At 46.1% G+C, this 22739-nt stretch overlaps 1 protein-coding gene across 2 annotated transcripts in view; it reads left to right on the top strand.

The window, feature by feature from the left end:
• Positions 1 to 9519, top strand: part of LOC137570505 (G-protein coupled receptor 55-like) — a 28178-nt gene extending 18659 nt beyond the window's left edge. The window contains exons 1-2 of one of the 2 annotated variants that reach the window (XM_068279179.1): positions 945 to 1163; positions 8303 to 9519. In XM_068279179.1, the coding sequence (XP_068135280.1) occupies positions 8318 to 9202 (885 nt within the window). In that variant the 5' untranslated portion in view covers positions 945 to 1163; positions 8303 to 8317 and the 3' untranslated portion in view covers positions 9203 to 9519. Of the gene's footprint in view, positions 1 to 944; positions 1164 to 8302 lie in introns of those variants that run through there. The other variant, XM_068279180.1, reaches the window with a different exon arrangement.
• Positions 9520 to 22739: the final 13220 nt, after the last annotated feature.

The following is a 22739-nucleotide window of genomic DNA, read 5'->3' as shown; positions in this document are numbered from 1 at the left end:
CCCGAGGTGAGGGAGGGGGGGGGACCTTCCCCCCTCCCCGCCGAATTGCTGCATGGCTTTCCCCTCATGCTGCGTCCCCTTTAACCCCCACAAAACGGCCCGGGGGGGGGGGCCCGCTCAGAAATTCTGCAGGGGGGCCCGGTGGGGCCTAGTTACGTCCCTGGTTCTATCATTTAATTGTTTCTACTATGCATACAGATTTATGCACCTTCTTAGTATGGTACATTAGACGTGCTTTTCATGGCACACCTAAGTACACTCCATGCATATTTATAGCCACACTGCACTGCTATTTGCTTCATTGTTTAGGCTTTTATGATCGTATGTGTCATTGCATACGCATTGCATTTTTTTTTTCCCACAGGAAGAACTTGTGCTCCACTTGACCCTGGTGGAGTGCAAGGCTACTTCCTGAGTTCCAGTGACTACTTCTGGTACAGGAAGTGCCTGCTTTTCAGCTAGAGAAAAGTTTTTCATAGGAAAGACATGCCCTAGGGCAGAGTAATCAATCTAGCTTTTAATTTAGCCTTAACTAGCCTACTACGAATTGGTTATGCAGGTAATATTGCATTCACCTCTTCTTATTCATACTATCTGAGAGATCTTTTGCTACTTTCCCTCTGACACAATGCAAATTGTCACAATGTTTTATTTTGTGTTTGATGCTTTCTGCCTTTGACTAGTGTAGTCTGAATAAGGTGGAGCCTAACCACTCCCACTTTTTAATTAAAAAATGTTATAAAGTTGGTGCTGGCCGCCTGGTCGCTTTTCTCCCCTGATGACGCAAGATTGCGAAACCGGTCGGGAAGGCGACAGGCGGCACCATTTTATTTGAGGTCTTCTATTGACCATTTTATGCGCGCTACTTTTTCGGGGTTCCCAGTGCACGGGCCCCGTATGTGAGTTTCTTTTATCCTTGTTTTTAAATTGTTTTACTTGTTATGTAATAAAGACGGTTTACACTTAGATGTGCCGTACATCTCTTTCATGTCACTATCCTACTGGACTCCCCTTTGGCGAGTCTCTGCGACCTCAGGATATCTAATATATTCCGGAGGAATTTGTGGTGTGCAACATCGCTGGTGAAACGACACCATTTGAAAGTTCTGCGGACCATCTATCAAACTCGTTTACAAACTTATAATGTGGGTTGTTGGAATCTGGTAAGCCTTGCTTCTTTACCTTTTTGTTCGAAGATCCTGTATACCAGAAAATGACGAAATCTGTATTACTATAGACCTGCGCTGACTTTATATATTCATTGCTTGTGTGGACTTTTGGACATTGTCCTTCTCGGCTGCGGTCGCCTTCTGCCTTGGCGCTGACACTTGTTGTTTATTAATGTTACAGCATTCGGTAACAGGTGCGGAGATTACCTCCAACTCTCCTGTGTCGGTAACTAGCTTCAAATGCCTTCTGTGTGGCTCTTTCTATTTGCTCCCTGCTCCTGTCAATCATAGGGACTATGATTGACGGGAGCAGGGAGCAAATAGAAAGAGCCCCTGTCTCTTGCAAGTGCTGCTGATAGGAAGCGCAGGCGTCTCAAGCTTTTAGACCCCCCCAGGCAGCAAGCAGAGAGAAAAGAACACAAGATGTTTTCCAGGCACCCTTGGGGAGTGACACCCTTTGAGTGCCTGATTGAATATGCAGAGAAGCTAGTGAGAGCTGCTGGGGAAATGACCTAAGCAGGGCATGTGTAATGTTTCTTGGCAGTTCATCTAAGCTGTAGCAAGTAAACAGCATGTTAAGACTAATGGCACGGATTAAGAGCAGATTCAGAGCAAGCAGCAGCAGTATAACATTCACATCTAATGGATATTGGGGATGCCTCTTTTCTGTTGTAAAGCCCTCACTGCATGGAACAGCATAACAACCAGTGCTGGGCCGAAATTACGCATGAGCGTAATTACGCATCGTAATTCAATGCAATTTTACGCGTAACTTACGGTCTTACGCGTAATTATTTATGCGTAAGCAGTTAAGTGGTATCGTAATTACGCTGTCTACCGTAATTGCTAGGTATGCGTAATTTTACGAAGACTTACGTGTAATTTTATGCGTAATTACTAACGTAAAAATTCCCCTTTTCTAAGAGTAGCCAATCAGTCAACATCCTAAGCAACCAATAGTATCTTCTCCCGCCCTTCAGAATATAAGCATACGTTTTGACGCATACGAATGATGTGTACGCAATAGCTGTCACATTGATGGCTATTGCGTACACGTCGTCGGTATGCGTCAAAAAGTACGCATTAATGGGTATTACGGCACTACGCGTAACATCGTAGCGTAAGCGCCTACATTATGGTATTCTTACGCGTAACTGCGTAAGCTAACGTGTAATTACAGAGATGAACCGTAGATAATTTCCTACGTCGTAACCATAATTGCGTAGTAGCGTAAAAAATTACGCGTAATGATACGTAAGGGTAGATTTTTCCATTACGACCAGCACTGATAACAACACAGAGACACTTTGGTAACTTACCGAACATCTACCGCACATGTGAAAATATTGATGAATTAGCACACACAAGTCTAAAATACCGAATGCAGTATTTTAACTACTTGCTTTTTGTTATCGAACAGCCTTTGATGAATTGAAGCCCATATGCAATTAACTTTTTCTCCTGAGTTTTCTCCTAGGGGATCATTTTTCAACATCTTTTTAAAATAACTTTTCAGCACTTTGCAAATGAAAAAGTACCAAAAAGTAGGTGAAAAAGTACTATTAAAATTATTCAGATTATTGGCCTCAATTCACTAAGCTTATCTCCTGTCTTTAATATCGTTTCTAGAGTTATCACCATGGTGATAAGGCATGTAGTATTCAGGAAACCTTTTACCTCAGGCAAACCTCAAGTTAACTCTTCTGTCTTTAAGTTAACTCTTCAATCCTTAAAATAACTCCAGAATTCTAAAGTTAAAGACAGGCTGTTAATTAACTGCTTGTGAAAATAACTGCAGAGGAGGTAACTTAAAGAGAACCTGTACTGAGTAAAATTATTTAAAATAAACACATGAGGTAACTTCAAATGAACATTACATAGTTACCTTGCCATCAGTTCATCTCAGAAACCCACCATTTTCTTCTTACAGCGATCCCTTACAGTTCTGACAACATTTTGTCAAAACTGAAATATATCAGTTGCTTTCAGTTATATATCAGTTGCTGTCAGTAGTGTTGGGCGAACACCTGGATGTTCGGGTTCGCGAACGTTCGCCGAACATGGCCGCGATGTTCGGGTGTTCGCGCCGAACTCCGAACATAATGGAAGTCAATGGGGACCCGAACTTTTGTGCTTTGTAAAGCTTCCTTACATGCTACATATCCCAAATTTGCAGGGTATGTGCACCTTGGGAGTGGATACAAGAGGAAAAAAAATATTTGAAAAAGAGCTTATAGTTTTTGAGAAAATTGATTGTACAGTGGTGGGTGAGCGGTGTACTACTATTCCCAGCAGCGACACAGAGCACAATGCTATACAGTGGTGGGTGAGCGGTGTACTACTGTTCCCAGCAGCGACACAGAGCACAATGCTATACAGTGGTGGGTAAGCGGTGTACTACTGTTCCCAGCAGCGACACAGAGCACAATGATATACAGTGGTGGGTGAGCGGTGTACTACTGTTCCCAGCAGCGACACAGAGCACAATGCTATACAGTGGTGGGTGAGCGGTGTACTACTATTCCCAGCAGCGACATAGAGCACAATGCTATACAGTGGCGGGTGAGCGGTGTACTCCTGTTCCCAGCAGAGACACAGAGTGGCAGTAAACACAATGCTTTACAGTGGTGGGTGAGCGGTGTACACAGAGTGGCAGTAAACACAATGCTATACAGTGTGGGTGAGCGGTGTACTACTGTTCTCAGCAGCGACACAATGACTGGGGGGACCCTGGCTAGCCTGGCTGGAGAGAGAACTACCCTGCCTGCCTACCCAAAGCTAAACCCACAGACAAATGGTGGAGAAATGACGTGGATCGGGTATTTATTTACCCGAACCACGTGACCCGTTCGGCCAATCAGAGCGCGTTCGGGTCCAAACCACGTGACCCGTTCGGCCAATCACAGCGCTAGCCGAACGTTCGGCCATGCGCTCTTAGTACGGCCATATGGCCGAACGGTTTGGCCGTTCACCCGAACAGGGTGATGTTCTGCAGAACCCGAACAGTGGCGAACACTGTTCGCCCAACACTAGCTGTCAGTTACAGTTGAGAGGAGGACTGATGTGTCCATGTTTCCCTATGGCTCAAGTGGGCGATGTTACAGTTTAACAGTGTGCTTACCAGGAAGCTGTTATGGGGTAATGGTCATTTTCAAAATGGAGGACGGAGAATTCCATTGATCACAGTGGACAAACAGGACGCAGGAGAGGAAAAATAGATTGAGGAGTAGACTACACGGGAGGTAAGTATGACTTGTGTATGTTTATTTTGACTTTTCATGTTCAGTTCAGGTTTTGTTTAAGGAATGAAGAGATAAGATAACTTTCTCACTATGCGGTGGCAAGTTTACTCTTGCCTTATTATCTCCAGCATGATCTTAGTGAATTGATGCCAATGTCTTGATTGCTGGTGGTTTAAAATGCATTTTATTGACAATGGGGGAAAATATCACCTAGGAGCAGGGATGGTTGTAGTCAGCCAACTTCGCTACGTTGGAACTACGTGTAGTTTTACGTAATTGCGCTTCGCCAAACTACTGCTTCAAAATCAAATGTTCATACACTTGTTAACTACGCATAGTGGGCGTAAGCTATGCTTAGCGGTACTTCGCTACGCGTAAATTCGTAAGCGTAGTTTTGAAACTTCACCTACGAACTACAATGCGTAGATGCGAACTACGATGCATAAATTCGCACTGGTGCAGTTTCTGCTCTTCCCTGACTAGGAGAAAACACAGGAGAACAAATGTATTGCATACAGGCCCTAGTGTCTTAGCTCAAAAGATCCCTTCTCCATATAGTGGTGAGGAAATGCAACACACTGCAAACACACTTTATTTTTAGTGACTGGAGAAAGTAAATGAATGACAATAAGATGTCAACTGCAAAAGCAATATGCTGAATCTTCATTTGAAGAAATTGTTTGTCTATAGTGGTTGAGACAAACAGAGGAAGTGACATAAGCCTCTTGCCTCATTACGAGACATTTGTTAGAATAACCACAATACACAGTCATTGCAGCAATAGAACACAGTGTTGTCAGCAATCCATCAAAATGGTTTACAATCAATGGCAAAAGAGGATTTATAATTAAAGAAACTCTGAAGCCGAATAAAATCAATGCTTTTAACTCTCATTAATGTTAAGCACTATAGCTAGTGCCAAAACGCTGAATCATTACGACAAAATGAGGTACCCCCCAAATCCCCTGTGCAAAATCCACGACTTTATTGGTCGTGGATTTTGCTGCCCATGGAGGCAGAGCTTTGAGCTGCAGCTCTGCCTCCATTCCCGTCACTCTGCCCACGGATCTCCGCCTCTCCCCCGCCCCTCTCAGTGAAGGAAGATTGAGAGGGTGTAAAGGATTGCGGAGATGCCGCAGCGCGGTCTGGCGGCGGGGCGGCCGTCTGCGCGTTCAGACCGGCGGTTTCCGCACAGCAGCATGCGTCTGGTTTTTCTAAACCTTCTAGTGCACACAGATGGAGAGCTACGCGTGCGTGCGGGGAGGCAGGACCTTTATGCCAGGAGGAGAGGGATCAGCTGATCAGGTTGGTCAGCTGATCCCAGCGCAGTCTGTCATTGGCTGAGCAGTGCTGGGTGGCGCTGAGGAGCGCTGCACTATATATAGATCTCGCTGGTCAGTCTCAGGTTGTCTGCCGTTTCGAATACATACGTGTGAGCACTCAGACCATAGTCAGATCCCACAGTGTGTTAGAACCAGGTGGACCTGGGAATTCACACTTAGCCAGATTACGCTTATATTACTGCTGTGTTATACTTTAGACCAGTTCCAGGGTGTTGTGACCAAGGACCTCACACCCAAGCTTAGGAATACTGTGTCATTGCTGTGTTATACTTTAGACCAGTCCCAGGGTGTTGTGACCAAGGACCTCACACCCAAGCTTAGGAATACTGTGTCATTGCTGTGTTATACTTTAGACTAGTTCCAGGGTGTTGTGACCAAGGACCTCACACCCAAGCTTAGGAATACTGTGTCATTGCTGTGTTATACTTTAGACTAGTTCCAGGGTGTTGAGACCACGGACCTCACACTCTAGACTAGGCCTCTGCTTTATCTGTTATGACCAATTGCTCTCTCGACCTCTCTCTTGCTTTTTGATTCGGTACCTATGCATATCTGTCTACCTGTTGCCAGACCCTGATTGTACCTGGTTAACGAATCAGCCTTCTGTCTCTGTACCTTATCTGCTCGTGTGTTGCCGACCTGGCCTGGCCGACCCTTCTGGCTGTCACTCATACCTTGAGTGTTCAGTCTGTCTGTACTACCTGTGACACTACCACGCCAAGTGTCAGGTAGCTGCAGAGACCTCCTGTTCCTCAGAGAGGCCTCTCGGCAGTCCAGTCAGGGGCTCTCTCCCTTAGCAGTCCTTTGGCTGCAGTATAGTCTGATTCCCAGTATTGCAGGGAATCACTGGCTCGCAGGTTATCTCTATCCCCTTTCCTAGGAGATAGTTCACACCCAGCCAAGGGTCACCTGCTCCTCAGGTGGTCCATGCTCATTGTTATCGGCGTCTCCCGCTCCACGGGAGACAGCCTACTGTTGCACCAAAACACTTACACTTTATCAGGTGTCCAGAGGTTAGTCATACTTGTATTATTGGTGATTCTGCAGATCATCAATAATCGGGTATATATCTGTATTGTTGGTGATACTGCAGATCACCAATAATCAGATTCTCTCTGTGTGCTGACACCGATCGTTACAGAGGGGCGGGGAGAGGTGGCGATTAGCAGGGATTGACGTGCGAAGAGGGAGAGCTACAGCCCTAAGCTCTGCCTCAATCAGGAAGCGCTCCCTGCAGTTAGCACAGGGGATTTGGGGGGTATAAACCCCTCGTTTTGCCACAGGGATGCAGTGTTTTAGCACTAGCTATAGTGCTTAACATTAATAAAAGTTAAAAGCATTGATTTTATTTGGCTTCAGAGTCTCTTTAAGTACAAAACCTGTAATCTATATCACTTAGGGCATATCATCAATGAAGGCATCATGCAGTTTTTCTTATTAATTCCCCCAACATGCAAATATCCACTGACCTAGGAAGATGTAGTGCTAGCAAATGAAACCCCTATCGATCTATAAACTGACAAGTAAAAAGTTGTCAGATGCCAGCTGATTGATCAATACATATGGGCTTTTAGCACTGCTATTGTTTGCTGAGTCAATGGAAATTTGCATGTCAAAATTAGTTCTTGCTCAAACCTATTTAAAAAAGAGTATATACACCTTTATCATGTCCTTCAAACTCTTCAAACGTGAGGCCATGATGTTACCATTTTTTGGCATTTTTTGGGGGGCATTTTAAAGTGAACCTGTGTCTATTTGGCCTAAGTCATAAATTGTGCCACCCTTTCCTTTCCATCCTTGCCAAGCCATTCCCATTGGCCGACTATCACTAGAGTGGTGCCTACTTATCCTGTCACCAATATCACATGACTAGGAGTGTTATCAGCTGGCCAGTGGGAGCTGTTTGGTCAGAGAGGCAGAGTTGGGCACAATTTACTTCAAAGGCCGAGTCTCACTCCTCAAATAGCTCTATGTAGGTCTACTTTAAGTTGCTTTTTATAAAAAAAAAAAATGAACAGACTCAGGAACAAAGACATCTTTAGATACAACTGGCGTGTGTTGGGCTCACAATCTGCCCTATGACTATCTGTGGATGTCTTTGTTCCTGTGTCTGTTTGTTTTTCAATAAAAGATACCGGTTTCACATCGCACATGAGCCTGCAGATCTCTTTCTTCTTATTTTAGACTCTCTACCAAGCTAACCTGCAGCTTAATCATTTATGAAAAATACATATAGTACACAATAAAAGAGACAGGATTTGTAAATAAACTCTTGCTGCCTCCACTATCTATCACAGATAATTTAATTGGCTTGGCTCCCCCTGAAACTGTTTAGCTGGTTCCCGCCAGCCTGATTAGGCTTGGATCCTTTGATTATGGCTATTGTAGATATTAGATTGTGAGGAACAGTTAGTGACATAACTGTGTACTCTGCAAAACACTGTTGAAGATGTCCGTGCCACTCACATATATTATAGTTATAATCATTTAGTCACATATTTACTGTTTGCTTAACTTATACAAGAAGTTGTATTTTTTTCCCATCCAGGTTTTTCTGATAATAATGACAAACTCCACTGGCGTTGATCCATCAGTACAGCTGTTCCAGCTCATCTTATACATTCCTACCTTTATTTTTGGTCTGATCTTTAACACGTTAGCCATGTGGATGCTCTTCTTCAGGATCAAGAAATGGATGGAAGCAACAGTTTACATGGCTGCTTTGATTGTCTTTGATTCCTTGCTATTAATCACACTGCCATTCAAAATAAGAGCATATTATGTGGGGGACGGTTGGAAGCTGGGATTTGGTGTCTGCACTTTCCTGGAGAGTCTATACTTTGTTAATGTGTATGGTAGCCTCCTGACCTCGGTGTGCATCTGTGTGGACCGTTATATAGCCATACAGTATCCCTTTTATTCCAAGGTCTTAAGGTCTCCTATGAAAGCCACGGTGGTGTGTGTTTTGGTCTGCATTGTAGTATGGGGTGCATCGATTGGATTTTTCATTCGTCTGAGAGAAGCTGCTGCCACCCACTGTTTCTACGGGTTCTCAAGTCGCACTTGGAGTAGCAAAAGCTTGGTCATTATAATAGAGACTGCATTTCTTTTCAGTGCTGCTCTACTAATAGTTTGTACGACTCTGACCATTCGAACGCTTAAGAAGAAAGCACGAGCTAACCTGAGCAATCCTACAGAAATGAAGGCAATCAAGGTTCTTGTTGCAAATATGGTGACTTTCATAGTCTCATTTTTACCTTTCCATGTGTCGTTGCTATTGTACCATCTGGTGAAAAATAACTTTATCTCTCAAGACTATGCAAACCCCCTGCGCATATTTATCCAAGTGAGCCTTTGCCTATCTAACATCAACTGCTTTTTGGATGGAGTATGTTATTACTGCATTCTGAAAGAGTTTGTGAAATCCACCAACAAATCACCTGAATGAGCTGGGAATGAACAATACATTTACTAATTGACTTTTTTTCAGTGAAAAAGAAAATCATGGACAGATTGGAAATTTTCATGAGTATGGTTTCATGTGTACCTATTTGATATGAGTTCTGTCTCCAAGTAATTTCAATGTAATTATTTGAACTAAACAGGTAAATTAAGAAAATGTACATCTCAACTCTGTTCCATAGAACTCTGCAAACCGGCCACTAACAATGGCCAAATAGCCAACAGTCCCAAGTTGCAATCAGTGGCTCTTAATGCCTACCATGGCCCATATGCAATTACCTTTTTTTCCTGAGTTTTCTTCTAGGGGATTTTTTTCAAACATGTCAATAAAATGCCTTTAAAACTTCCAGCTAGCAAAAAAAAAAAAAACTCATAATAATTATGAAAGTGCTTTTTCGCCTACTTTTTGGTACTTTTTCCATTGCAAATTGCTTAAAACGAATACCAAATTGAAGATGAAAAAATAAAATACTTAGGAAAAAACTCAAGAGAAAGGGTTTATAGCATATGGCCCCACGTGTTATTTCTGATACAGACGGCACACTCATACCCGAGTGGGTATTGGCAGAAACTTGGCCGTTGCCAAAAGCGCCATTATAAAGTGCATCTATATTGTGAAATTTGGGCGCCTGTGCCACCCAATATATATAGTGAGTGCCCTATTTCGGACCATAGTCTAAGTACAAGCAAACTAAGAAGGGTGTTGCAGGCAATGTTGGCTAAACCCAATAACCCTTACCCAAACACCTATGGATATGGTCCACCATGTTTTATAGCGGTAATGTGGTGAGCATTAGTGCAGTTATGTTGTAAAAGTGCTGCGTAATATGTTGGCCAGGCACGTGCACAGGGGGTGCTCTGGGTGCCCAGGCACCCCCCTTTTTAAAATCTTCAAAAAAGGCCGCTCTCGCGCACAAAATAAGCTCCGCCCCTGGTCGCGATAAGCCCCGCCCACCAGCGGGGAGCTCCGCCCCCGCCTGGGACACTTTCAAGTGAAGAGGCCCAGACAGGAATTCTAGTGTGGCATACTGACCTCTCCCTCCACCTAGGACCCATACTGACCTCTACCTCCCCCAGCACCCATAGTGACCTCTCCCTCCACCTAGTACCCAGTGACCACTCCCTCCCCTAGCACTCACAGTGACCTCTCCCTCCACCTAGGACGCATACTGACCTCTCCCTACCCAGTACCCACAGTGACCTCTCCCTTAACCTAGCACCCACAGTGACCTCTCCCTCCCCCAGAACCCACAGTGACCTCTCCCTCCACCTAGCACCCACAGTCACCTCTCCCTCCACCTGGGCAGAGGCGGCCTTTGGGGGGGGCCACTGGGGCGGTCGCCCCAGGCCCCGCATCTGAAGGAGGCCCCGCGGTCAGACAGTATAGGGAATACCTTCCGTGCATTTGTTTAATTTACGGCAACCCTGCTATGAGCTCAGGAGAGCCCAACGCTGCCTCCATACACGCCCCCCTCTGCTCCTGGCCAATAGAGGCAGTCAACACTGCTCTCTGCTTCAGCCTCCTCCTCTAAACCCGCCCCCTCCTCATAGCAGCAGCCAACAGCCTCCAGAGTAGGGTTTACTATGTTCGTGAGCCCCCGCCTCTAACCCCGCCCCCCACTCGTTCTGCCAGGCATAAGGGCGACAGAGAGACTGTTCCCCTGCGTGGCTGTGCCCCCCTGAATCCCCCAGGCATAGAGAGACTCGAGCAGGAGCTGCAGGCAGTGAGTGGACACAGGCAGGAAGGCATGCACCAGAGTGTGTGTGAGAGAGACAAGCACAGTCTGCCAGCTCTGAGGACACAGGCAGCAGCTGCAGCATTACCAGGGCTCCATGGTGGACACAGACAAGGTGACAACAGAGTGTCATACACACTGCTTGTGTGTCTGATGCAGCAGCTGCAGCAGTAGGAATAAATGATGAGCATGGCAAAATCACACTGATGCTGCTGCATTGCTTCTGAGTGCTGTTTTTTTTAATGATTTTAAAATAAAGTTAGTCGTTTTCTGAGTGGTTTTCCCTTATATACATGTGTGGTGTTGGAAAAGAGGGGATTTCTGGGGCTAAATATGACTGATAGCATGATATTGATAAGCTGCCTGCTTATCAATATCATGCTATGGCCCCAGAAATCCCCTCTTCCCCACTGAGACCACTCATGTGAAACAGCACTGAGAAAATCTGCTAGTTTCAGTTTCAAGCCAGCTGGTTGGAATGTGGAAAATTTACAGTACTTGCCTAACAAGACGGAAGCCTTCTATAGAGGCTTCCCATTGCGTCCTTTGGTCCCCTGTCGCTGTGGACACCCAAAGATTTCCGACTTAAAGAGACTCCGTAACAAAAATTGCATCCTGTTTTTTATCATCCTACATGTTCCAAAAGCTATTCTAATGTGTTCTGGCTAACTGCAGCACTTTCTACTATGACAGTCTCTGTAATAAATCAATGTATCTTTCCCCTGTCAGACTTGTCGGCCTGTGTCTGGAAGGCTGCCAAGTTCTTCAGTGTTGTGGTTCTGCTATGAACTCACCCTTTCTGGCCCCTGTATGCACACTGCCTGTGTGTTATTTAGATAAGAGAGAAGAGAGAAGCTGCTCTAATCAGCTGGATAAATCGTCCTCTGAGCTGGCTGGGCTTTCACATACTGAGGAATTACAAACAAGGGCAAAGCTATTTGCAGGAAGAAAAGAGCAGCCTGAAACTTCAGTGCATGGGGGAAAGAAACACACAAATGATCTCTTGAGATTCAAAAGGAATGCTGTATACAGCCTGCTTATGTATGGATGTATTTTCTATGTGTGGACATACTGTACATCAACCTACTTCCTGTTTTGGTGGCCATTTTGTTTGTTTACAAACAAACTTTTTAAAACTGTTTTTAACCACTTTTAATGCGGCGAGGAGCGGCGAAATTGTGACAGAGGGTAATAGGAGATGTCCCCTAACGCACTGGTATGTTTACTTTTGAGCGATTTTAACAATACAGATTCTCTTTAAAGATTTCCGACAAGGGCTTTTTGGAAATCTGAGCAGACCCCGCTCCTCTTCACACAGCTGTACTGTGCCTGTGGAACTCACAATCTAATCCCTTCACAGTCAAATGTCCTACCATATTATTATTATTCATTATATTAGTCATTGGACTAATAGCTTCTTTAAAGGAATGATCCGCGGTAAAAAAAAAAAAAAACGTTCCACTTACCTGGGGCTTCCTCCAGCCCAGGGCAGCTGTCCTGTGCCCCGCCGCAGCTCCTGCATCTCCCGGACCTCTTCGCCGGCGGAGCCGACCTCGCGCTCCACCACGGGGGTTACGTGGTCCGGCCGACGTCATCTGGACGCTACTGCTCCTGCGCAGTAGCCTCCAGATGACGTCGGTCGGACCACGTGACCCCCGTGGTGGAGCAGAGAGGCCGACCCGGAACCCGACCTGGCGAGGTCGGCTCCGCCGGCGAAGAGGACCGGGAGATGCAGGAGCTGCGGCGGGGCACAGGACAGCTGCCCTGGGCTGGAGGAAGCCCCAGGTAAGTGGAACGGTTTTTTTTTTTTACCGCGGATCATTCCTTTAAAGAAGCTATTAGTCCAATGACTATCATAGCCATAGTGTGATGTTTTCACTCTAGGCTTGTTATGTGGAAAAGCATATTCTGTATAACGTTATCTGTATTTGATCTGTGGGGACATATCTGCATTTGGTTCTGTGGGGGGGCATGATATCTGAATTTCATCTGTGTGGGGCATGATATCTGTGTTTGATCTGTGTGGGGCATTATATCTGCATTTGACCTGTGGGGCATGATATCTGCATTTGGTTCTGTGGGGGGGCATGATATCTGAATTTGATCTGTGGGGCATGATATCTGCATTTGTTTCTGTTGGGGGCATGATATCTGCATTTGATCTGTGTGGGGCATGATATCTGCATTTGATCTGTGGGACATGATATCTGCATTTGTTTCTGTTGGGGGCATGATATCTGCATTTGATCTGTGTGGGGTATGATATCTGCATTTGATCTGTGTGGGGCATGATATCTGCATTTGATCTGTGGGGCATGATATCTGCATTTGATCTGTGGGGCATGATATCTGCATTTGATCTGTGGGGCATGATATCTGCATTTGGTTCTGTGGGGGGCATGATATCTGCATTTGGTTCTGTGGGGGGCATGATATCTGCATTTGGTTCTGTGTGGGGCATGATATCTGCATTTGGTTCTGTGTGGGGCATGATATCTGCATTTGGTTCTGTGTGGGGCATGATATCTGCATTTGGTTCTGTGGGGGGCATGATATCTGCATTTGGTTCTGTGTGAGGCATGATATCTGCATTTGGTTCTGTGTGGAGCATGATATCTGCATTTGGTTCTGTGTGGGGCATGATATCTGCATTTGATCTGTAGGGGACATGATATCTGCATTTGACCTGTGAGGGGCATGATATCTGCATTTGATCTGTGTGGGGCATGATATCTACATTTGATATGTGGGGGACATGATATCTGCATTTGACCTGTGAGGGGCATGATATCTGCATTTGATCTGTGTGGGGCATGATATCTACATTTGATATGTGGGGGACATGATATCTGCATTTTACCTCTGAGGGGCATAATATCTGCATTACAATTATTTTCAGGCAGGCACCCCTGCTCGCAGTCATGCCTTGCTGCGCTCGCACTGAGAACCCCGTTCTTCTGGTTGAGCTGGAGATGGATGCTAGGCTACCTTGGAGAGCTTGGGATGGTTTCTAGGCTGACTGAGGAGCTGGGGATGAATACTAGACTGGCTGGGGAGCTGAGGATGAGTACTAGGCTGACAGAGGAGTTGGGGATGGGTACTAGGCTGGCTGTGGAGAATGTCTGGCTAGAGATACAAACTTTGGTCTCCAAATCTTGTATCTCTATCCAGACACACTCCCCAGTCAACCTAGCACCCATCCCCAGCCAGTCAGGTACACACCCCTAGCTCCCCAGCCAGCCTGTACCTATCCCAAGTTCCCCAGCCAGCCTTTACCTATCCTTAGCTCCCCAGCCAGCTTAGTACCCATCCCTAGTATATTGGTTGGCTTAGTGGCCTTTAACAAACGTAATTGTTTTTAAACAATAATAAGGCATAGTGCATTAGAGGTGGACAAGCCCGTGAGCAGGCTGGTACGGTACATGACCTACACTTATGGCTCTAGGCCCCGCGTATGACACTCGCCCCAGGCCTCGCATGCTCTAAGGCCACCTCTGCACCTGGGACCCATAGTGACCTCTCCTTCCCCAGCACCCACAGTGACCTCTCCCTCCCCCAGCACCCACAGTGACCTCTCCCTCCACATAGCACCCACAGTGATCTCTCCCTCCACCTAGGACCCATAGTGACCTCTCCCTCCATCAGCACCCACAATGACTTCTCCCTCTATCTAGTACCCACAGTGACCTCTCCCTCCCCAGCTCTAGCAGTGATCCTGCCTACCCCAGCACCCACAATGACCTATCCTTCCCCCAGCACCCACAGTGATTTTTCCCTCCCCCAGTGGCTACCCTCCTGTCCCCTGCAGCACCCACAGGGATCTCCCATCCCAAAAGCAGCATCTACAGTGACCTCTCCCATTGCCAGGGCACACAGTGGCTTCTCCCAACACCCAGCATCCACTCCCTCCTCCAGTAACCACACAGACTTCTCCCAGCACCCACAGTGGCCTACCCTTCCCCCAGCACCCACACTGACCTCTACCTCCCTTAGCAGCAACTATTTCATTCATAGCACCACCCATAGTGACCTCCCACCCCCTGCACCCACAATGACCTCTACCTCCCGAGACCCACAGTGATCTCCCCCAAAGGACCCACAGTGACCTCCCTTTCCTCCAGCACCCATACTGACCTCTACTCTCCACAGCACCCACAGTTACTTCTCCCCCCAGCACCCACAGTGACCTACCCTTCCCCCATCAACAACACTGACCTCGACCGCCCCTAGCAGCAACTATGCCATTCATAGCAGTACCCACAGTGACCTCCCACCCCCTGCACCCACAGCAATCCCACCAATATTCAGCACCCACATTACACTCAACCAGTAACCCCAACTATAGCAAGCACCCAGTACTTGTACCAAGCACCCTGCACCCAATACTTACATCCGGCCTCAATATGGCACTTAGTACTTGCATCAAACAGCCACATGACACCCAATACCTGCACCCCTTCACCCTATAGCTGGCACCCAGTACTCACACCTACATGGCACAGTACTTGCACCCAGCTCTGACATGTCACTCACTACTCACACCTGCACACAGCCTCCACATGGCACCCACTCACATAACCAGTACTAGCACCCGAAGTACCTGCACTCAGAACCCACGTGACACACAACACCAACCCAGAGCTAGCACCCAGTGCAGGCATGGCACCAAGTATTTGCACCTATGTGATACCCAGTGCCTGCACCCAACACCCACATGATTCATCTGCAGTAGTTCTAGTTGCACTAAGCCTCCACTTGGTGCCCAGCACCCACACCAAGCACTCACATATGACATCCAGTACTTGCACCCAGAACTCACAAGGGACTGAGTACCTGCAATCAACACCTACATGATGGTTAATACACACCCATACAGTCAGAATCCACATGACACCCTGTGCCAGCACCCAGAACCCACATGGCTCCCATCATCTGCATTCAGCAGCATAACAATCAATACCCCCTAGCCAGAAAGGAGGAAGGAGGGAATGCGGGGGAAAGCATTGCCAGGCCCCTTTTTTAAATTTGAGCACCCCCCACTTAAGGACCCTCTGCACGGCCCTGATGTTGGCGCTTTATAAATACAATAAATAATTTAAAAAAAGTAATAAAAAAGAATAATGCATCTATAATTATATAAAATAAGATTAAAATATATAAAAAAAATTAAGAAAATGAACTTCACAAAACAAAAAGGATTAGTAAAGTATTAATACTTAAAGAGGAACTCCAGCCTAAACAAACATACTGTCATTAAGTTACATTAGTTATGTTAATTAAAATAGATAGGTAATATAATCTCTTACCCACCCTGTTTTAAAAGAACAGGCAAATATTTGATTTCATGATGGCAGCCATCTTTTTGGTTGAAAGGAGGTGACAGGGAGCATGAGACACAGTTCCAACTGTCCTTTGTCCTGAGCACCGCTCCCAGTTGCTAGACAACGTGAATAACAACATAGGAAATCCCATCATGCTCTGCACAGCATCAGGGAAAAAAGCCCGGGCTTTTTTTCTTTGATGGGTGGAGCTTAGCTAAAAATGCAGCTAAAAATGAGGCTTGGGTAAGAAAAACAAATTTCTGATGCTGTGAAACTGTTAAAGAAACACCAAGCCTTTTCAGTTCTGCTGAGTAGATTTTTAGTCCGGAAGTTCACTTTAAAGGTATATTTGTAAACAATTTTTATTGTTTTTTAATAGAAAGACAATACAACAAATACAGTACATGTTTCATTCTCCAAGGTAGTTTGATCCTTCTACCCCCCAGCCATATAGAATCATGGTCAATTATACTGCACACAAGAAGCATATACAATTACAATTGACATGCATCTCACATTTTTTATTTTATAAAGCTTTTTGCATGAACCTCTGTTTTCATATACATATTTATAAATGGGTAGATCAGTATTAACATGAGCTTTAAATTCCGAGACGGTTGCTGCAGAAGTTAAAGGTATATTTGTTGTTATCGGGTCCCATATGTGCTGAATCCTGATTCGTTTGTAGTTAAAGGGATACTGTAGGGGGGTCGGGGGAAAATGAGTTGAACTTCCCGGGGCTTCTAATGGTCCCCCGCAGGCATCCTGTGCTGCGCAGCCGCTCACCGATGCTCCGGCCCCGCCTCCGGTTCACTTCTGTAATTTCTGACTTTAAAGTCAGAAAACCCCTGCGCCTGCGTTGCCGTGTCCTCGCTTCCCCTGATGTCACCAGGAGCGTACTGCGCTGGCACAGACCAAACTGGGCTTGTGCTATACACTCCTGGTGACATCAGCGGGAACGGGGACACGGCAACGCAGGCGCAGGGGTTTTCTGACTTTAAAGTCGGAAATTCCAGAAGTGAGCCAGAGGCAGGGCCGGAGCATCGGTGAGTGGCTGCGTGGGCACAGGATGTCTGCGGGGGACCATTACAAGGCACAGTATTCCTTTAAGGGCTTCTGGGCTTCTCTATTATCCAAAGTGGCATATTCAGAATAAAGTGAGCCAAATTCCCTCTAAGGCGCCATCTTTCCCCATATCTGTCAGAAGCAACTTACCAGCTTGGCAGCTTGGTTTGTTTGCAAGATCTCAGCTTTCCAGCCAATCACTGAAGATTCCTGTATGAATGGGGGGCAGGCCATGTGAGAAAACTCGTGACATGTGACCCCTATGGCCAATGTACACTATTCAGGGTGCTTTTCCCAGACCTCCTGCTAAGCTTGGGCTCTATTTTTTCAGTAGAAGGTGTGAACTAGAGACTGTGATACATTGTTCCAGCCTTAGATCAGATGACATTAGCAGGCTAATACCTGGTACACACCATGCAATATGCCGTCAGATAGACGGGTCAAATTGATTATATCCGACAGGTCCAATATGATTTTTTTTTTTTTTAATAGAAATGATCAGAAAATCGACCAGAAAAATGATGGGAAATCAGATTGGCCCCTATGGAATAGTCTCTATGCAAACCTGGTCTAAACTGGATCGCTAGCTTTCAATGCCCCTCTGTTGGTTTCTTTGTGCACTTGAAGTAGGCAAAGGAAGAGTTCTGTCTGCCATGTGCACCTTTTTACTGCTCACAGCAAGGAATTTTTTTCAATATATCGAGGCTGCCCTTGATGTATTAAAGATACGTTGCTCCAAGCGTATGCACAACCTCTAATTTACGAAGTGCTTGGAAAACCTCATTATTATTGGATATGACCCAGGTAAGGAATGCAGACTTTTTCATCAAATAGATCATTTTTAAAGAGAAAGTGAAGGTTCGCTGCCAGTCAACAGATTAGTCCAGGTGTTGCAAATGAGTAATAGACTTCTGCCCTGTGCAGCTAAAATTACTCCTGCAGAAAAGTGGACGTTTCTGGCAATCTCATAGCAACTGTACTCCAAACAGAGCACAAAGTATCCTGTTCCCCAGGCTGCAAAGATTTTGAGCCTTACCTCGCTATCCTGACAATCTTTTAAGCCATAGACTCTAAACACGCTTGCAGCAGGCCAGGTGTTTCTGACATTACCTGCATGCTTGTTTCTGGTGTGATTCAGACACTACTGCAGTCAAATAGATCAGCAGGAGTGCCAGGCATCTAGTATTGTTTAAAAGGAAATTAATATGACAGCCGCTTAATTCTTCTCACTACAGTAAAGGACTTACCTGGTTGCTGTTCAAAAGTAAAATTGTAAGATACTCTTTTATTACATTAGTTTACACAAAAATTGCACCATCCTATGTTTATGGCACTTTTATAATGAAATAATCTTATTTTATGAATATCCAGGTCAGGCTTCCTGGACCACATATGTCCAATGTTCTTTGCTGGATTCTAACCTTACCAAATTTTAATCGCTAGCTAGCATATATACACGTTATTAGTATTACAAAAATGACTGTGTAACACTATCTTGATGTGTTTACCACTAAATACAGTGAAACATTCTCAGGAAATCACCTTTCACCACACGAGGAAGAGATTTGCAATAGCTATTTGTATTATCTGTGATACTAAACTGGTTTAATTTGTCTAAGAAAAGTATAACAGCAAGTAGAAATGGCAGTTGAAGTAGTCAAGCTAATAACTTGCATGTGTGGTGCTCACAAGACAGGAAAATCGAACACAGCAAAATTGAAAGAAAACAGGCCTAGCGCACATGAAGCCAGTGGCAGGGCCGGCCTTAGCTTTCACAGCACCCTGAGAGTAACCAGATTTTGGTGCCCCCCCCCCCCTTTCATCCTCTTTGCACACGCACACACGTGCAAGTGTGCAAGATCCCCTTTCAGTGGCGTAGCTAATGAGCTGTGGGCCCCGATGCAAGTTTTACATTGGGGCCCCCAAGCGCTCTATACATAACAATTGATACGGCGCACCAAAACCTGCCAAAGACAACCACAGAGTCAGAGAAGCAAGAAGGGGATGGGGAACAGTTTGTTAGTGATCACTACTATTCAAAGTATCTATAGAAGTGACTATTACCAGTACAGGACAAATACAGAGCTAATACTGTAGTTGAGGGAGGGCCCTTCAGGGCCCCTCTGGCCCAAGGGCTCCTCTGCACCCCCTATTGCTATGTCCCTGTCCCCTTTAGTGTATATAGGTAGATTCCCCCTTTTGTGTACATAGGTAGATCTTCCCCTCCTTTTAGTGTATATAGACAGATCCCCCCTCCTTTTAGTGTATATAGGCAGATCCCCCCTTTAGTATATATAGGCAGGTTCCCCTTTAGTGTCTATAGGCAGATCCTCCCCTTTAGTGTATACAGGCAGATCCCCCTTTTAGTATATATAGGTAGATTCCCCTTTAGTGTATATATAGACAGATCCTCCCCTTTAGTGTATATGTAATGATCCGCTCAGCTGTCTGCACAGGCAGACAGCTGTTTGACCATTCCTTAAGTCTGAGGGCTGCAAGCCTCCGGAAAAGAGACCTGTCTTTACTTTGCAAGTTTCAGACTTGCTCTGCCACTGAGGAATTTGCATACACTTGTCATGCAAATTGCCTAGCTGCCTCCTTTGAAGGCTTGCAATATAAATACCATGTTCTCCGAGGATCCTTTGCTGGTCATGATGGTTTGTTCCTGCTAAACACTCCTGGAGTGTCAGCCTTGCTATTGCTTGTTAAAGATTATCTTAGAGTATTCCTTGGGACTGCACTAGGCATCCCTTCTAGTGCAGTCAGGTTGTATTACTTGTATTGCCTTGTTCTGTTTCTCTGCCTCGATTGTCTTGTCGCCAGCGGCGGTCGACAGGAAATCGTTCTGTCTGTCTGGGAGTGTAGGCCAGAGCTGTGGTTGCTGTTGGCTGCTCCATCTGTCTGGATTGCATTCGCCCTAGTGGTAGTGGCAGTGCTTCCTTCTGTATTCTGCCTTAGGGGTGCTAACCAGAGCAGCGGTTGCTACTGTTAGCCCCATCTGTCTGTCTGTCTTGTCTGGTACGAACGCTTGCTGTAGGCTTGGTGAGGTATCCGTTTAGCAAGCGTTCGCGTTCTCTATTTCGTGTTTGTGTACTTTGGTTAGTTAGGGTGGCACGCTTATCACTGGGCGCCTAACGCGTGGTGATCGTGCTTAAAAGCGTTCGCTGCTGCGAATGAGTGCGGTGTTCGCGTTTAGCTAACGTTTGTTGAAAAGAGACCTGTCTTCACTTTGCAAGTTTCAGACCTGCTCTGCTGCTGAGGAATTTGCATATACTTGTTATGCAAATTGCCTAGTTGCCTCCTTTGAAGGCTTGCAGTATAAATACCATGTTCTTCCAGAGTCCTTTGCTGGTCATGATGGTTTGTTACTGCTAACACCTGGAGTGTCAGCCTTTGCTATTGTTTGCTAAGATTATCTTAGAATATTCCTTGGGACTGCACTAGGCATCCCTTCTTGTGCAGTCAGGTTGTATTATCTGTTTTGTCTGTGCGATTGCACGGTCGCCAGCGGTTGGCGATTGTGAATCATTCTATCTTGCGATTGTCTTGTCACCAGCGGCGGTCGACAGGAAATCGTTCTGTTTGGATTGCACTGGCACTGCTTCCTTCTGTATTCTACCTTAGGGGTGCTAACTAGGGCAGCGGTTGCTTCGTGTTTGTGTTTCATTGGTTAGTTAGGGTGACACGCTTATCACTGGGCGCCTAATGCGCAGTGATCATGCTTAAAACCCGTTCGCTGTTGCGAATGAGTGCGGTGTTCGCGTTTAGCTAGCGTTTGTTATTTTCCCTGATGTTCTTGTTTGTGTTGCTTGCTGTGCCTTTTGCTACTCTCGTGCTCTGTCCTGCTCAGTCTTGTGTCTGTTGGCAATCGCCAGTCTGGCGATTGCATTCATACTTTGTTTCTGCTGATGCGTGTTCACCGTCGCTGGGTGGCGACTAGATTGGTGGACACACATTCATTCTGTCCCTGTGCTCTTTCTTTATACTTGTGCTCTGTCTAGTTCAGTCTTGTGTCACTATTGGCAATCGCTACACTTGCGATTGCGTTCCCATTTCATTTCCGTTGTTGTGCGTTCACCGTCGCTGGGTGGCGACTAGATTGGTGGACATACATACATTCCTTCTCTGTGCTTACTCAGTCTTGTTTCGCTGTTAGCAATCGTCATCTCTTGCGATTGCGTTCTCACTTGGTTTCTGCTGTTGTGTGTTCGCCGTCGCTGGGTGCCGACTAGATTGGTGGACATGCATACATTCCTTCTCTGTGCTTATTCAGTCTTGTGTCGCTGTTAGCAATCGCCATCTCTTGCGATTGCTTTCCCACTTGGTCTTCACTGTTGTGTGTTCATCGTCGCTGGGTGGTGACTAGATTGGTGGACACACATACCTCCTGTCTCTGTGCTCTCTCTCTTTAAGGGCTATCTTGCCCTGCATTGCTTCCCCTCATACAATTCCTATCTGGCATCTGTGGCAGTACAGAGGGGTTGTTCCTCTGTTCTCCACAGCTCTATCTGCCGGCAGGAATTCCCCTCTACAGGTGCATAGCACCATTGCTGAGTTCTCTCCGATTATACGCTTGTGGAGGATTTCCGCAGTGTCAGTGCGCATCCTGTGCGCTGACCACGGAAATAATTACACAATCGTTACAGTATGTAAGCAGACCCCCCCCCCCTTTTAGTGTACATAAGCAGACCCCACCCCCCTCTAATATATATAGGTAGATCCCCCTTTAGTATATATAGACAGATCTTCCCCTTTAGTGTACATAAGCAGACCCCCCCCCCCGCCCTTTTAGTGTATATAGGCAGACCCCACCTCCTTTTAGTGTTTTTAGGCATATCTCCCCTTTAGCATAGGGAGGCAATTGGGGAACCTTACTTTTTTTCTGGTCTTCTTACTGTGCAGTGCCAGTGTAGCTGGGAACAGGAGAAGATGGCCAGGAGTCAGGACAGGAGTGACAACTCTCTCTCCACACGTGAGCTGCGCATCTCCGGAGCAGCCTGCATCTCACACTGAAGCAGGCTGAGACATCCAATCACATATGCTCTGTGAGTGAGGGGCAGAGTTACTAGCTCACACTCCGTAAGAGGCAGCAGCAGTTTCCTGGAGTCTTCGCCCCCAACACCCCTAGCAGCACCAGGGGCAGAGCTACCATGCAAAGCAGCGATAGACGGATCAGTCCGAAGCCCGCAGCCAGGTAGATATACGGCCAGGGCGGCAGGGCCAGTTGAATGCCAGTCGCTCGGGTGAAAGGCCGGCTGTGGCCAGTGGATATGCATAACACATCCAACAGGGATTAAGTGAGTGCAGCAGTTCAGGGGGATTCTTCTTATGGTTTCTCCCTGATTACAGCTTAACCTCATTGAGTTATGGGCCTCTGGCCCAGTGTGCAACCTCTCATAAC

This window comes from Hyperolius riggenbachi, chromosome 4 (genome assembly GCF_040937935.1).
Source record: "Hyperolius riggenbachi isolate aHypRig1 chromosome 4, aHypRig1.pri, whole genome shotgun sequence".
NCBI classification, from domain to species: domain Eukaryota; kingdom Metazoa; phylum Chordata; class Amphibia; order Anura; family Hyperoliidae; genus Hyperolius; species Hyperolius riggenbachi.
The sequence above is the reverse complement of the archived record's forward strand: the minus strand, read 5'-3'. Positions and strand labels throughout refer to the sequence as shown.